We start from the raw sequence: 18,899 nt of genomic DNA, 5'->3' as shown, positions 1-18,899 counted from the left end.
CAGACAATTTTCGTCATAGGCTGTAGTATCCATTTCGAACTTCAAATACCAAATTTGAAACAATTTCGGTGAATAATGTCGCTAAAATCATGAAAATACCGAATATCGGGAGGTACCTTTATATGGGGATTATATGAAAACGTGGACCTGCATGGCCCATTTTCTGTTTTATGCTGTAGTATCTATTACGAACTTCAAATACCAAATTTGAAATATTTCTGGTAAATAATGTCGCAAAAATCATCAAAATATCGCATATCGGCAGGTACCGTGATATGGGGGCTGCACGAAGACGTAGACCGGCACAGACAATTTTCTGTCTTATGCTGTAGTATCCATTATGAACTTCAAATACCAAAAGTCCTGTAGACATAACATACATTTGAGTAAAATTTTATCAATCTACTTCAATTCGTTCGGAAGCTAGAGTGATTTCCACAGACGGGCAGACAGATAGACGGACGGGCATCGCTAAATCGACATAGAAGTTTATGCTGATCAAGAAAATATATCCTTTGTGGGGTCTAAAATGTATATCTCGAGATGCTACAATCGAAATGACAAACTTAATACACCCTCCATACTACGGTGGAGTTTATAAAAATATATTTCGAAGCCAAGTTGCACAAAATGGAAACGTACGTCCCAAAATTCACTCCATTTAGACTGATATTAGCCATTATTTGCACAATAAATCTGAAATCGGATTAAGGATGTATTTGAGAGCTACATCCAAATCTTAGCCGTTCTCGATAAAATTTGGCAAAGGTATATCTGAGCTCTATAAGACATCTGGTATCAAATATCGTTGTTGTCGAATGCATATTACGAATATAAGGCACTTAAACACCAAATCGGATGAAACATATATTTGGGAGCTAAGGATATATCTGAACCGATTTTCATCAAAATTTGAAATAATTGCTTCTGGGATGTATTTCCTCGGAAGTGCCAAAATTCACGTCATTTGGACTAATATTTGCCATTTGGAGCACAATAAACCTGAAATCGGATAAAGATACCAAATTTGGTCCGATCCCGATAAAATTTGACAGAGGTATTTTCGAGCCGTATCTGATATTCGGTATCAAATGTCATTGTTGTGGAGTGCATATTACGCATGTGAGGAACTTGAAACCCCAAATTGGATGAAACATATATATTGTAGCTATAGATATATCGGAACCGATTTTCAATAAAATTTGAATAACTTGCTTCTGGGACGAATTTTGTAGGATGTGCCAAAATTCACGCCATTTGGACTGATATTTGCCATTTGGAGCACAATAAACCTGAAATCGGATAAAGATATACAGGGTGAGATACAAAAAACTGCAACAAAGTTAAACGCCATAATTTTTACTTTTTTTATACCCTCCACCATACATAGTATGGAGGGTATATTAAGTTCGTCATTCCGTTTGTAACTCATCGAAATAATCATTTTAAACCCAACAAAGTATATATTCTTGATCTGCGTAAAATTCTAAGACGATTTAGCCCTGTCCGTCCGACTGTCCGTCTGTAGTAATCACGCTACAATCTAAACGAATTAAGATAGGAAGCTAAAATTTTGCACAGATCTCTCTTTTGTCTGCAGGCAGGTCAAGTACCCCGATATTCGGTAATTTGATGATGTTAGCCACATTTTTCAATGGAATTGTCTTAAAATCCACACAAGTAGTTCCTTGTGGGTACTTTATACCTCGGCAGAGAATTATCTATATAGGTACACAATATCGTATAGCCCCCATATAACGATACCCCCACGGTATTCGGTATTTTGATGATGTTAGCCACATTTTTACAATGGAATTGTCTGAAATTGCACAAAAGGAGCCCCTTGTGGGCATTTTACCCCCTCAAAAAGAATTGTCTATATAGGTCCCCGATATCGTATATCCCCCATATAACTGTACCCCCCTATATTCCGTATTTTGATGATGTTAGCCACACTTTTCAATGGAATTGTCTTAAAATCCACACAAGTTGTTCCTTGTGAGTACTTTACCCCCCTGAGAGAGAATTGTCTATACAGGTCCACGATATCGTATATCCCCCATATAACGGTACCCCCCGATATTCGGTATTTTGATGATTTTACCCACATTTTTCAACGGAATTGTCTGAAAATACACTCACGTACTGAGTCCTGTTGGAATGTCCAAAGTCTGCGGACAAAATGTTTGCGTGACCATGGTTTTAATACACCCTCCAGAATATTTTCGCTTTAATAATTTTAACAGCTTTCGGGCGAGTGGCTTAGAAATGACAGCAGTCTGATTGGTTGGTTGCAGTTTTTTCATCTCACCCTGTATATTGACAGTTCTGTTCAAAGATGTTTCTTACAAAATAAGAAGGCATGCTGCCAATTTGCGATGACTTTACCAAACCGTGGACCTATAAATCCCATTTTCAATACCAGAAATTCTGCGGACCTAACGCACACCTGATAAAATTAATTTCTTTGGGAAGCTAGAGTGATTTTAGACCTGCTGGTATTAAACTCACAATCTCCTTATTCGGTAAAGAACATTAAGTCTGTTTACAGTTTTACATCTACATTAACAACTCATCGTTTTCCTTCGTTTGCCGTTGCCGAGTCTCAAGCTCACAACCTTTAGCTTAGTAATAGGACGCGCATACGCTGAGTGGAAGTTGGTTATTACTTGGGAATGAGGTAATAAGAAGTTTTTCTTTGGATTTTTTGAGAAATATACCATTGCCATTAATCTGTTGGCAATGCAGAAAGTAATTTGTTTGCATTACTTTGTAATGGGTTATTCGGCTCTTATAGCTAGCAAAATGTGTGCTGCAAAAACATAATAGCTAGCAAAAACAGCTAAGTTCGGCCGGGCCGAACTTTAAATACCCTCCACCATTTGAAAGAAACTTGAACATTTCCAAAAAAATCCGAATACTACCACTTAGTTGAAAACCGCTACATGGGGACTATACGAAGACGTGGACCTGCATACGAACATTTTTGTCACGAACTTCAAATACGAAATTTGAAATAATTCCGATAAATAATGTCGCTAAAATAAGGGACATGCCAAAATCTACTCAAAAAGTGATTCGAAGTAGATTCTTCCAATATAGCTATGGGCCCCTATGGGTTTGATGTACATTTCACTACTGACAACTTTTAAGAACTGCACGTGACACGGTGACAACGGTTTTTGTGACAAAGCAAACAATTTAACATTTCAAACACGCACACTTATAAACATACAAAAACAACAACAACACAAAACCCACACACACAAAACTTTGTAATTATTATAAATTGTAACAAAAATATATTCTTTCATACAAACGTTCATACACATATATATATTCTTTCTTTATTCCCCCTCTCTCTTCCTCTCTCTCTCTCATTCTCTTTTTCTTCCTGCCGCATTAACTTTGTGTTTGATCTCAAACGGATTTATTGTCCTTCGTGCAGACGCCTATACAAATACACGCAACAGTGGTAGTGGTGGTTTCGCTAGTTCAAATACAAATAACGGTACTACAGCTGGTCGTCTTTATCGTCATTCCTTCAGTTATGTACCAAAACGTTCTCGTCACTCACAAAACGAACGTGAACGGAATGCAAATTACGAATCGAGATTAAGATGTCATGGCGAAGATGAAGCAACCCTGCGGCAACTGCTACTTGAGTATGTAAACCAATAACCGAACCATGAAAAACAAGAATAAGTAAAATACACACACACAACACACACATGCACCTTACAACCAAGTCTAAATAAAATATTCAAATATATAACCGAAAAAAAAAACAAAATTCATACATAAATAAAAATAACCGCATATACCAGAAAATAATTTAAATATAAAAATTCATCGTAGAAGTATCCCCCTTCCCCCACCATATAAAACACAACTAACACAACTGTATGGCTAATTGGTATGCATGTGTAGGTATGTATGCACGTGTATGGAACGTTTCATGTCTGGACATTATCAGAAGATCCTCGTCTTCGTCTTTATTCTAAGATCGAATTCAGCGCCGTAATTCTCCAGGAATTCGAAATGTCTCAAAAACAAGTTAAAAAGTATCAGTCGGTTTTGCCGACAGATATATACCCTCAGCCTATGTTCGATTATATAATCGAAATATATTTGACTAGTATTACAATTATTCAAACGTTTGACCCTCTATGGAGCCGGTTCCGAAGGAATGGGCCAATATTGTCCATTTCGTATCAGACTCAAAAATATGATATAAATATTCCAACGTTCCTGGTATGGATTATATCGACTCACCCCTTATTTTATATGAGATATGTAATAATTTTTAGAAAATGTTAAAATGTGCGTGATATACCATATAGAGTCTACCGAAATATTCCATTTTTATACTTCATCTGATACAAATAAAAAATATTGAGCGAAATATGGGGCAAAATTACAAGAAAAGACATTTATGTCAAATTTTATGCGAAATCATAAATTCCGATAAATTTAATATTCATATCAGGCTTCTTATTGAGAGAAATATTTGAGCATAGCAAGTAGCAAAGAATTGCTAAATTGTTTCGAAAGTTATCACAGATAAAATTTTTGAAAATTGTGACCCTTTGTGGGAGAGGTACCAGAAGGGGTTCGCAGATACATACAAACAAACAACAGATTTTGTGTTAGCAAAAAAAATTGTGTGTGTGTGAAATTTGAAAAGAGTTGGATGGTTATTTAGCTTTATTTGTGGGTTTTGTTTTTCAAAATCTTGAACCCTATGTATAGGGGAGGTACCAGAAAAAATGGTTCGATCTATACCACCTTCATAACCGATCTTGTGTTAATAGAAATATTGAGATGTGCCAAGTCTAAATGGAATCGGATCTTAATTGGCGTTTTATGAGCTTCATGGGTATTCAAAATTTCGACACTTTGTCGGGGAGGTACCAGAAGGTGTGGACCGATACATTCCATGTTAACACCAGATTTTGGGTTTATAAAAATATTGGAATGTGTGAAATTTGAAGACGTTCGGATCCCTACATCACATTTTATAAGAGGTCATTTTAGCACCTGACCTAGCACTGATATTAGGATTTGCAAAGTTAGAGCAAAACCGGGTAATCGTTTCTCTTCCTGTGCAAAAAATATATTTTATATATTTTGAAAATGTCGACCTTTTTTGGGGGAGGTACCAAAAGTAGTGGACCGATGTATTCCCTCTTAACAGCAGACCTTGGGTTAATAAAAATATTGAGATATGTGAAATTTGAAGACTATCGGACTCTTACATCACATTTTATAAAAGTTGTAATTATTCAAAATTTTGACCCTTTGTGGGGGAGGACCGATATAATGTAGTGGACCTATATTGTCCATTTTCGCACCTTACCTAGCACTAATGAAAATATTAGCATTTTCAAGGTTCGAGCAAAATTGGATTATCGTTTCTCTTTGTGTGCAAAAAATATTTTTTGAAATTTCGACCTTTTGTGGGGGAGGTACCAGAAGGAGTGGACCGATACATTCCATTCGTGTACCAGATTTTGTGCTAATAAAATTATTGCGATGTGTGAAATTTGAAGACTATCGGACTCTTACATCACATTTTATAAGAGTTGTAATTATTCAAAATGTTGACTCTTTGTGGGGGAGGTCCCTGATGGAGTGGACCGATATTATCCATTTTCCTAGAACTGATGAAAATATTAAGATTCGCAAAGATTGAGGAAAATCGGATTATCCTTTTTCTTTCTGTGCAATAAATTATTTTCTTTGAAAATTTGGGCATTTTGTGTGGGAGGTACCAGAAGGAGTTAACCGATATTGCCCATTTCCGAACTCGATCTAAGTTTGACAAAAATATTGCGATGTACCAAGTTTGGGTCAAATCAGTTACTCCCTTCGAGAGTTATCGTGCCCACCAGCCAGCCAGACAGACGGACGGACATCGGTATATCGACTCCAAATGTTCTGAAACGGATTTGGCCCAAAGAGACCTAGGGTCTAAAACCGTTATTTCGACTAGGCACGTTTTGACCGTATCAAATGATATATACCCTCTGTAACCAGGGTATAATAATTGGCCATTGTCAAATTCAGCTCATATCAATATACATAAAGAAGGCAGAACACATATTGGAAACAAACTAAGTATTGTAAATGGAGGTTCAATCTCCTACCCTATCAGTCTAAGCAATCAGGTGTATTTCCAAATTGTGTACCAACATTGATTTTTTAAGCATTCTCCTTACACTAGTATTAATGGAAAATGTTTTAGATTAATATAATTAAGCTTTAAATTTGTATATATCAAAGAGCCGAATTTTTAATACCCTCCACCATTTCGAAGGAACTTGAAAAACTTTAAAACAATTTCAAAGCAATAGAAAAATACCCCTCAAAGGAAAATCGTTATATGGGGGCTATACGAAGAAGCGGTCCTCCATATAAAATGCTTCGTCATTGGCTGTAGAACCCATTACTAGCTTTTTTAAAGCAATGCCGGTAAAAATGTCGCTAAAATCATCCAAATAGCAAATAGCGGGGGTACCGTTGTATTTGGCTATACGATATCGTGAACTTAAAGAGGCTAAATTACTATCCACCATATACAGTCACTCCTCGAAATAATAATTTTCGACATAACAAAGTATATATATTCTTGTTCAGCGTAAAATTCTAAGACGATTTAGCCCTGTCCGTCCTTCCGTCTTTTGTAATAGCGCAAGAGTCAAAACTAATAAATATAGGAAGCTAAAATTTTGCACGGATCAGTCTTTTGTCTGCAGGCAGGTCAAGTTCGAAGATAGATTACAGTGGCCCACGATATCGCATTGTTCGAAGATGGACCATATCGGTCCACGATATCACATAGCCCCCATATAACGATAGCCCCGATATACGGAATTTTGATGATTGTAGCAATTTTTAAATAAAATTATCTGAAAATCCACAAAAAGAGTTCCTTCTGCGTACTTTACCCCTTGGAAGAGTATTGTCTATATAGGTCCACGATATAACGATACCTCTCCGGTATTTTGACGATTCTAGCTACATTTTTCAATGGAATTATATAATTCCACAATGAAAACATACGTCCGGATAATCACTCTATTTGGGCTGATATTAGCCTATTTGCACAATAAACGTGAAATCGTATTAAGGATATGTATGGGGGTTATATCCAAATCTTAGCCGTTCTCGATAAGATTTGACAAACGTATTTTTGAGCTCTATGATTCTTGTGGAGTGCATATTACGGATGTGAGAGACTTAAAAACACAAATCTTTGAAACATATGTATGGGAGCTATCCCCATATCTGAGCCGATTTTCATCAAATTTGATATGCTTGCTTCTGGGCTGATTCCCGTCGGAACTACCAAAATTCAGTCGATTTGGGCAGATATTAGTCATTTGGTGCACAATAAACCTGAAATCTGATGATGATGTATATCGAAGGTATATACAAATCTTAACCGATTTCGATAAAATTTGGCAAGGGTGTTTTCGAGTTGTATCTACTATCTGATACCAAATTTCTTTCTTGCGGAGTGCATATTACGAATGGGAGGGACTTACACACCAAATCGGATGAAACGTATATATGGGAGCTACACCGAATTCGATTGTAAGTGCCGAAATTCAAGTTATTTCGACTGTTATTGGCCTGTTGGTCCACAATTAACCCGAAATTGGCTGAAGATATATATGGGACCTATATCTAAATTTGTACCACTTCTCACCAATTTTAATAGGGTTTGTCCTTGAACCAAACAAATATTGTTTAGAAAATTTAATTTCAATCAAAAAATAAATGCCACCTGCATTTTGTTCACAAAACGACATGGTCAGACGGATCAACAGACAGGCGGACAGACCGACTGACACGCATAAATCGACTCAGAAAGTGTTTCTGTGAAGATCCTCAAAAGTAACTATGGGTCTATCTCGCTTCCTTCTCCATGTTACAAACAAATGCACAAAGACATAATACCGTTACCACTATGTGGTGTAGGGTATAAAAACAACAATAATTTCAAGAAGTCTCCATAAAATACTAAGAAAATTTACAAACCGAAACCCACAGAAATAGAAAAAAATCATGTCTAAATCTGCTCATGTTAAAAACTTTGTAGAAAAAATATTTCTAATATTCCTTATACATGAATTAAAAATATTTAACAACGAAACGAGCCATATATGTACATACACACATTCATGCATACATACATAAAATCAATTACATCAAATGTTTATACCTTTATAAAATTTCCCAAGAATTTTTTAAGTTTTGTTTATTATTTATCGCCCATCATTTTGCAACAATTTTAAACACATGACAAATGTGTTTTTGTTTCTTTTTTCTTCTTTATTTTTGCAGCTAAAAATTTATTTCTCAAAAAACGAAATATTTCAAAAAATTGTTTCTCTAAACGACAGTAAGGTTTCATAAAATTTTAAATTGAAATGTTTTATATAGCTGAAAATATTAAAAGAATTCTTGTTGAAAATAGAAAAAAATTCCCATAAGATCTCCTATTGAGGTCGCCCCATGAATTACATATAACAGGAAATACAGTATCGAAACTAATTGTTCATTTTAAAATCATGGTAGAAGGCAAAACTTGATAGTGGTACAATAGCTCCATTCAAGAATGCGCAAAAATTTAAAACGTTAACTATTTCTGATTTTTATACCCTCCCTCTTTCTATGGAAAGTATATTAACTTTGTCATTCCGTTTGTAACTCCTCGAAATACTCGTGTCAGACCCAAAAGAGGTATATATATTCTTGATCAGCGTAAAATTCTACGACGATTTAGCCATGTCCGTCTGTCCGTCTGTCTGTTGTAATCACGCTATCTTTCGAACGAATTGAGATAGAAGGCTAAAATTTTGCACACATGTTTATTTTGCCAGTAGGCAGGTTAAGTTCGTAAATGGGTCATGTAGGTCCACGTTTTCATATAGCCCCTATATTATGGTACTTCCCGACATTCAGTATTTTCATAATTTTAGCGACATTATTCACCGGAATTATTTAAAATTTCGTATTTGAAGTTCGCAATGGGTACTACAGCCTATGATAAAAATGTTTGTATGCAGGTTCAAGTCCTCGCATAGCCCCCATATAATGGTACCTACCGATATTCGGTATTTTAATGATTTCAGCAGCATTATTCACCGGAATCGTTCAAAACTTTGTACTGGAAGTTCTTAATGGGTACTACAGCCAATGAAAAAAAATTTTGTATGCAGGTCCAAGTCTTCGTATAGCCCCCGTGTAACGATACCTCCCGATATTCGGTATTTTCAGCAACATTATTCACTGGAATTGTTTCAAATTTCCTACTGGAAGATCCCAATGGGTACTACAACCTAAGACAGAAAATTGTCTGTGCAGGTCCATGTTTTCGGTACCTCCCGATACTATGTATTTTCTTGATTTTTGCGACATTATTCTCCGTAATTGTAACAAATTTCGTATTTGAAGTTCTTAATGGGCACTACAGCCTATGACAAAAAATTTCGTATACATGTCTACGTCTTCGTATAGTCCCAATAAAACGGTTTTCATTTAAGTTGTAGTTTTCGGACTTTTTTGAAATTTTTCTATTTCCTTCGATATGGTGGAGGGTATTAAAAGTTCGGCCCGGCCAAACTTACCTTCTTTTTTACTTGTTTTTTTTTTCTAATACTCTCAGAACAATGTTCACATTCGATGGGGCGGGTTTCTATAATAATCCCAACACTTTAGTACGTAATTTTTTGTTCCAAAAAGGAATTTAAAATTACTTTTTGTGCCCTTTCAACTTTTTTTGCTACAACATTTTAGCTGTGTAACATTTTGCATAATCAAGGATGTGAAAAGGTCGTTGTTTATGCTGACGATGTGGTTCTGATGATTACAGCTGAGGAAGAGTTTCAGATCTAATCCAAGGAGCCCTCGTTAAACTTTCAAGTTGAGCACGTAGCAATGGGCATCTAAACAGAGCTAGCCCTTTTTACAGGGAAACGGGAATAATATTCTATTCGTGGATTACAAACTATTATTTTTAAATCTGCTTCTTTTTATACCACAGCTATATGGCTACGGCGGATATATGTCATTTGATATGGCCAAAACGTGCCTCATGTCAAAATTGACACAAAGGGTCAAAATTTATAATGAGTATAACTCGTAATAAATGTGGAATCTGTGAATCCAATTGTCTTTAAATTTTACATATCCCAATATTTATATTAATACCAGATTTGCTGTGAAGACGGAATAGAGGGTGAGATGAAAAAATTGCAACCAACTTCAGACTGCTGTCATTTCTTAGCCACTCGTCCGACAACTGTTAAAATTATTCCAGTGACAGCTCATTATATTGTTTACAAGCGTACAAAAGCATTTTGGTGAGAATTTTCCAGAAAAAAAATTATTCGTGATAGAAGTCAAGCGTGATAGTGTGATTCCTTTATATTTAACTGGAAAACCACAAGTGACTATCGTTACAGCGTAAATACATTTTTTGTGTCTCGTACCATCGCTCGTTACCGTGATACTGGTAGCATAGCCCGACGCCAAGGTAGTGGACGGAACAAAACAGCAACATCAGCAGAAATGGTTCGAAAAGTAAAGAAGCGACTTGATCGAGACCCGCGTCGCAGTGGCCGCAAAATGGCTCGTGAGCTAAACATATCACAATATTTCATTCGGCAAAAATTGAAAAATGAGCTCGGGGTAAAGCTATTGAAATTCCAAAAAGTGCAAGAACTTACATCGCAACAGAAAGAAAATAAACTCAAAAGGGCTAAAAAACTTGATTGGTGAACTGCCGAATTTGTTTGTGTTTTGGTTGTCCCGCAGTTTGTAAACAAACAAAATGATCGTGTTTAGTTGCCAAAGAGGTCAGCTGAAAATGTGCATCTTCGGTTGACCACCAGAACTCAAGCGCCGGCCATGGTGATGGTGTGGACCCCCATAACACCCGACGGTCGCTCTCTGCTAGTATTAATCGACTGTGGCATCAGAATAAATGCCGAATATTATCGCGAAAATATTCTGGAGGGTGTATTAAAGCCTTGAGCATGCAAACATTTTGGCCGCAGACCTTGGACATTCCAACAGGACTCAGCACCATCGCTAAGTGCGATCCAAGAATGGTTACAAAATGAGGTTCTTCGCTTTATTTTCAGCGCACAATGGCCACCAAAATCTCCGGATACCAATCCCTAGGACTATTGTGTCTGGAGTATTTTGGAAAGCAAAGTTGGCACTAACAAATACAAAAGTGTCGATCACCTCAAGCAAGCGCTTTGCCGGGAATGGGCAAAAATACCATAGAACAACATTCGGGCAGCGTGTGACGGTTTCATTGGCCGTTTAAAGGACATAATTCGCGCCAAAGGTGACCAATTCGAACAAATCTAAACTTATTCTAAAATTTGATGTCATTTCCGACATTTTCTGCTTTCATTCAATACAATTAAAAAAAAATTCAAAAATGAAGGCGTTTGGCTTTGTTGCAGTTTTTTTTATCTCACCCTGTATATCGGAGCACTCCCTCTTACATCGTCCCCACAACGGGAAAAAATGTTGAATTAACATGAAGCTCATAAAACGCAAAATGAGCATCCGAACTCTTTCAAACTGGGCACATCTCAATATGTCTACCAACATAAGATCTGGTATGAAGAACTGATAGAATGGACCCCTACTTCTGGTACCTCCCTCACAACGGATCAAAATTTTGAATAACGAAAAATTATCATCCGCGAAAACTATCATCCGATTCCATTCAAACTAGACTCTTCTCAATATTTCCATCAACACAAGGTCTGATGTGAAGATGGAATATAATAAACCACTCCCTCTGATACCTACCCCAGAACGGGTCCAAATTTTTAAAAATTATATCTCCCACAAAATACGAAATAAGTATCCGATTCTTTCAAATTTTACACAACTCAATATTTTTACCAACGCAAGATATGGCGTAAAGATAATATATACCAGCCCACCCCTTCTGGTACCTTCACCAGAAAGGGTCACAATTTTCAATACTTATATCTGTAATAAATTTCTAAATATTAATATGTAAATATTTCTCTCAACCAGAGATCTGATCTGATTATCAGACTAAGGTTATATGCGAAATGGTCAATATTGACACAGTGCTTTGGTAACTTTCTCTCAGAGGGTTAACATTTTAAACAATGTTAACGGAGGGCAATCTGTCGGCAAAACGTACTGGTAATATAGGGGATGTGTTGTTCCCATTATTGTTGGGATACTGCCAACGCTGAGGGTATATTGTAGTCATTACCTGTTGTTAAACCAGTAAAGAAAAGTTAAACCAGTAAAAAAGTCGGAAGGGGCTGACTTTATGGTACACCACTCTGCATAAATAAACGTTTTTATGGGGAATTTATGAGAATTATATTATAAGAACTACGATCGTTTTGGAGTGCGTATTATGGTTTTAAAACAGTTATAATTTAAAGCCGAAAGAAACTTTTATATTGGAGGTAAATCATCCTTTGAATCGGTGAATCTGAAACGATATTCATCAAAATCCATCCTATTTGAACTTATATTAAGCTTTTCAGGCACAATAAACGTGAAATGATATGAAAATATATATGGGAGCCATATCCAAATCTGAACAGATCTCTTTAAAATTTAGCCGAGTTATTTCTATGATGTATCTCATAGCTGGCACCAAAAATCGTTTTTGTGGAGTGCATTTTACGCATGTGAGGGACTTAAATGAGGGAAAATCGCATAAAACATATATATAGGACCTATAGCTAAATATAAACCGATTTTCAACAAATTTGATACACTTTCTGTCAGCCTGCATTTGTTTGTATCTTCCAAAATCCATTCAATTTGGGCTTATATTAAGCATTTGGTGTACGATCAGCTCCAAATCGAGTAAAGATACATATATGTGAGCTATATCCAATCTGAACCGATCTCGATAAAATTTGGCAATGGTATTTTTGAGATGTATTCTATATATTTCTCCGAATATTGTTGTCACAGAGTGCATATTACGATTGTGGAGAACAATTTTAACAAATCAGATGAACGATATTTATGGGAGCTATAGGTATATCTGAACCAATGGCAACTATAGGTATACCTCCACTAATTTCAATAGGGTTCGTCCTTGGTCCAAAGAAATGTTTTGTGCAAAATTTCATTTCGATCTGCCAATAAAATCCAACCTGTTCTTTGTTTACAAAAATACATGGACGGACGGTCGGGCAGACGGAGGGACATGCATAAATCGACTCAAAATGTGATTATATGCGAACCTCATAAAGAAACTATGGATCTATCTCGTTTCCTTCTCCAAGTTACAAACAAAGCACCAGATTCATATTACACATCCCAATATTTTTACCAACGCAAGATAAGGCGCGAAGAAGGTGTGTTACCAGCTAACCACTTCTGATACCTCTGGTGATTCTTTCAAACTTGGTGTATCTTAATATTTCTCTCAACCAGAGATCTGATGTAAATATGATATATATCGGTACACACTCGTTCTGGCACCTTCCCCACGAGGATCAAAAATTAGAAAAATTATAAGTATTACACATGCACATAAAATTCGGCGATTTTCCTCAAATCATCATGTGTCTCAATATTTCTAACAAAAATAAATCTACTGTAAATATGGGATATATTAGTTCACAATTTCTGCTACCTCCTACACAAAATGTTAAAATTTTGATTCAAAATTATTTTCATGAATTTCGAAATAAGTGTTCGTTTTTTTTCAAACTTTGCATATTCCAATATTTTTTATGTGAAAATGGAGTATATCGGTTTACTCCCCAACAAAAATTCAATGATTTCCAAAACACATCTCCTTCATAAAATCTTAATTTTTATTAATTTTTTTTTTTTTTTTTTTTTTTTTTTGAGAAATTAACTTTCAGCTGCATTCATTATTTATCAAAATTAACAGCATTCTTGAGTTTTAAAAATGTTTCCTTTTACACATACATACACATACACACTCGTATATTTACGAAATTTGTAATTGCATATAAATAATAGATGTCCACATGTGATATTAATAGCGTACGAAACCATATTTTTTTTATTTTCATCAACGGCACTTATTATTTATTATAGCATATAAATGGTTTTATTTATATAGTTTCAAAAAACATTAGTGGTTGACAGAGATGGTGTGAAGGGAGCTTAATGAAGTTGTCCCACACCTACACCACTAATGATACACACATATGCATACAAATATTTTATTGACTGCAAACCTAACGAATTAAATTATAATTAATCTTCTTCCTTTTCCTCTCTTTGTTTTTGTGTTTTTTTTTTTCGGAAAAAATAAATGGACTTAAACCGCCTTCCCCCCTTCCTATCACATTAAATTATTTCTCCACACAAAAAAAATACCTTTAATAAAACTGAAATTTTCAATTAATAAAAAAAAAAATACTGCTGACAACCACAACTAACCTCTCCCCCCCCCTGCCCACAAAATACACCCTAATGTAATGCATAAATTACGCAGATTATGTTAATTGAAAGCAACGTTACATACACCAAATTTAATGCGTCTACAGACCAGACACTAATAACGAACGCCAACTAATGTCAATTAATCATTCCGACAAAAAAAGAAGAAGAAGAAACATTTAACACAACCTAACCTAAAGCGCCACATAAACAATTCCTAAAGTAAATGAATTTATTTTTTGTTTGAAAAAAAAAATTAACTAAAAAGAGAGCGCCAACGAAAGCTGAACGAAACACAAAAATAAAAGACCTGGTCCTGATTTGTCGCTTATATCTCCTTACCACTGGGCATTTATACGACATTCACCAAAAATACGGCAAACAATTGTTTTGTTTTTTTGTTTCACACTCAAATAACAAAAACCACAAACAGAAAAGAGAGAAAAAAACCTGACGTACCGAAAGTCACTATTGTCTTTATTGTATATTTATTGTAATAAATTTTGAAATACAACAAAACAAAAAATAAAACGACAAGTCAAAAAGAAAACTCCCACAAAGGGAACAATCACAACAGAAAAAATAAAAAAACATCATCAGCTCATTATTAAAAGTCTGACACCATCACCAAAAAAAAAAAAAAAACAAACAGAAAAACAAAGCATACATTTCACAGTTGAAATTTAGCAATCCTTGAATTCAAATCATCAGCAATACGAACCAAGCAAAGCAAAAAACGAAAAAAAGAAACGTACCAAAGCATCCTTCCTCCCAATTCTAATCCACATCAATTCAAGCTCGCCACAGAACAGCATTAACCAATAAACCGCAATCATGATGATGGAAACAATGCCCCCCAGGTATTCAAAACTAAAAATGTTTTAAGTCTCTTACTAATAATTCTTTACATGCCTCTCATCATTTCTCGTTTCTCTCATTTGCCACATTAATTACTAACATTTGCCATTAACAAACAAAACAAAAAAAAAAAAAAACTATTAACACCAATTAAATTTTTTGTGAAAAAAATTTGTATTTTTTTGTTGTTTGTATTCATTATGCAGTAATTGTTGCACATTGTGACAGTAGGTCTCATACAATTTTTTTGTAAAAAATTTTAAAATTTAACACATATTACACACATACACATGTAATTCATTAACGCAGAAAAAAATCTCATTACCATGTATTGGCTATATTCAGTACGGAATCCTAGCACCTTATCTTAAGATGGGCCTGTCATAGGAAGTAAGTACTTACCAAACGTGTTAAGATCGATCAAGCCGATTTTAAGTTCAACATAGGTCTCTTTAGACCAAATCCATTTCAGGAAATTTGGAATCGATCTAGCGATAACTGCCGAAGGGATTATCCGATATGGTCCACACTTGGTACATTGTAATCTTGTTGTCAAACTTAGATCGAGTTCGTAGATGGGCAAAATCGGTCCACTCCTTCTGGTGCCTCCCCCATAAATGGTCAACATTTTCAAACAAAAAAAAAATATTTTACGGCCAGCAAGAGAAAGGATAGTCCGATTTTGATCCAACTTTGCAAATGGTAATATTTGTATTAGTGCAAAGTTAAGTGGGAAAATGCGTCAAAATTTTGAATAATTGTAACTCTTATAAAATATCCGATTATTATACCCTCCACCATACTATTTAGGGTATATTAAGTTTGTCATTCCATTGGTAACACCTCGAAATATATATTTTAGACCCCACAAAGTATATATATTCTTGATCAGCATAAAACTCTATGGCTATATCTGTCCGTCTGAGGAAATCACTCTAGTTTCCGAACGATATGAAATGGGTTGATAAAATTGTACTCACATGTATATTCTGTCTGCATTATAGATATTTGGTATTGAAAATGGGCCATGTAAATCCAACTTTTGGTATAGCCCCCATATAATGGTACCTCACTATTTTCGGTATTTTGGTGATTTAAGTGGCATTATTCACCGGAAATGTTTCAAAATTGGTATTTGAAGTTCGTAATGGATACTACAGCCTATTACAGAAAATAGTCTGTGCAGGTCCACGTTTTGATATAGCACCCATATAACAGTAACTCCCTATACTCGGTATTTTGACGAATTTAGCTATATTATTCACCGATTTTTTTCAAGTTTCGCATTTGAATATTGTAATGGCCTATGGCAAAAGTTGCCTATGCAGGTCTACGTTGTCGTATGGACCCTAATACAACGGCTACATTCGGTATTTATACCCTACACCACAAGGTGGTCAGGGTATTATGTCTTTGTGCATTTGTTTGTAACATGCAAAGGGAAACTAGATAGACCCATAGTTCCTTTTGATGATCTGCATAGACTCACATTCTGAGTCGATTTATGCATGTCCGTCCTTCCGTCTGTGCATGTATTTTTTTAAATTAATTTTTTTTTATTGTCCTATCCAGATGAAATTTTGCACAAATAATTTGTTTGGCCCAAGGACGAACCCTATTGAAATTGGAGATAATCGGTCAAAATTTAGATATAGCTCCCATAAATATCTTCGTCCGATTTGCTTTTTATTGTGCACCAAACGTGTAACATCAGCTCGAATAGTAGGGAATTTTGCACATACAACCAAATAAGGTCTGAAAATAAGTCTGCCAAATTTAATCGAAATCGGTTCAGATATAGCTATAGCTCCCATATATATTGTTTATCCGATTTGTTATTATTGTCCTCCACAGCCGTAATATGCACTCTGTAACAACAATATTTGGGGGAAATATATCAAATGCAGTTTAGAAATACCTTTGACAAATTTTATCGAAATCGGTTCAGATTTGGATATAGCTTCTATATTCATCCGATTTACTTTTTATTGTGCACCAAACGTCTAATATTTGTTCAAATGGGATGGAATTTGGCACTTACGACCGAATTGAGTCTAGAAGCTAGTATGTCAAATTTGGTGAAATCGGTTCAGATATAGCTATAGCTCCCACATATATTGTTCATCCGATTTGTTGTATTTGTTACACACAGCCGTAATATGCAATCCGTAACAACGATATTCAGGGAAATATATCAACTACAGCTAAGAAATATCTTTGCCAAATTTTATCGAGATCGGTTCAGATTTGTATATAGCTCCCTTATATTTATATCTTTATCTGATTTCAAATTAATTTTGCAAAATATACAAATGCTTAGGCATAGTTAGTCCTTTGAACTTTAAATTATAATTATAATCATAGCGTGTATGATTGAATTCTCCCATAAAAACTTTTGTTATGTGGAGCTATACTAAATAAGCAAAATGGTGTAGGGTATCATAAAGTCGGCCCCGCCCGACTTTAGGGCTTTCTTTACTGCTTTTAAGATTGTAACAGAATTTTTAAGGGATTTCAATTTTTGAAAATTGCCAAATTCATTTTAAATGGTGGAGGGTATTCAAAGTTCGGCCCGGCCAAACTTACAGCTTTTTTACGTGTTTTCAAATTACACACATCACAATATTTTCACTACAAAATTAACATCGGAATTCATTCAGACTTGGTATATCTCAATATTTCTATCAAAACAAAATTTGTTACAATGATTGTAGGATCAGACAATTTCTTCTGGCACCTCCGCCACAAAGGGTTAAAATTTTGAGTAACCAAAACGATCATAGAATCTGAAATAAGCATCCTGTTTTGTAGAAATTTCACACATGTCATTGTTTTACTAACACAAGATCTGCTGCGAAAATGGGATAGATCGACCCACTCCTTATGGTACCTCCCCCACAAAATGTCGACATCTTCAAAAAAATTATTTTATTGCACAGAAAGAGAAAGACTGATCTGATTTTGCTCCAAATCCTAATATTTCCATCAGTGCTAGTCAAGTACCTCCTCCACAAAGGATCAAAATTTTAAATAATTATAACTCTTATAAAATGTGATGTGATAGTCCAAAGTCCAAATCCATCCATCCATCTCCTCAAACTTCTCACATGCAAACATTTTTGCTAACACGAGATCTGATATCTGCCAACCCCAGCCAAAAAACTTTAAATCTCTCGGTACAGTTATATGGGGGCTATACCAAATCGTGGACCTGTACAGCCCATTTTCAATACCAAAAATCCTGCAGACCAAACGCCCATATGAGTAAAATGTTAACAACTTAGACGGACGGACGGAGAGGCAGACAGAAAGACGGATATCTCTAAATCGGCATATAAATTTATGCTGATCAAGATTATATATATATACTTTGTTGAGTCTAAGATGTATATTTCGATGTGTTACAAACGGAATGACAAACTTAATATACCCTCCATACTTTGGCGAAGGCTATAAATAATAATCCAAATAGCGAAACCCATATTATCATCTAGTTCTGTTGGAAATTGTGGTAGACGCCATCAAAATACAGAAAATCGGGAGGTACCGTTTTATGGGGGTTATTCCAATTAGTGAATCTG

At 35.3% G+C, this 18,899-nt stretch overlaps 1 protein-coding gene across 1 annotated transcript in view; it reads left to right on the top strand.

The window, feature by feature from the left end:
* LOC101889977 (glucose transporter type 1) overlaps positions 1-18,899 on the top strand; it is a 164,048-nt gene that overhangs the window by 68,733 nt on the left and 76,416 nt on the right. Inside the window, exon 7 of the mRNA XM_059131636.1 lies at positions 3,449-3,665. Coding sequence (XP_058987619.1) covers positions 3,449-3,665 — 217 coding nt within the window. The remainder of the gene's footprint in view (positions 1-3,448; positions 3,666-18,899) is intronic.

Source organism: Musca domestica, unplaced genomic scaffold, assembly GCF_030504385.1.
Source record: "Musca domestica strain aabys unplaced genomic scaffold, Musca_domestica.polishedcontigs.V.1.1 9, whole genome shotgun sequence".
Classification (NCBI taxonomy): Eukaryota; Metazoa; Arthropoda; class Insecta; order Diptera; family Muscidae; genus Musca; species Musca domestica.
The sequence above is the reverse complement of the archived record's forward strand: the minus strand, read 5'-3'. Positions and strand labels throughout refer to the sequence as shown.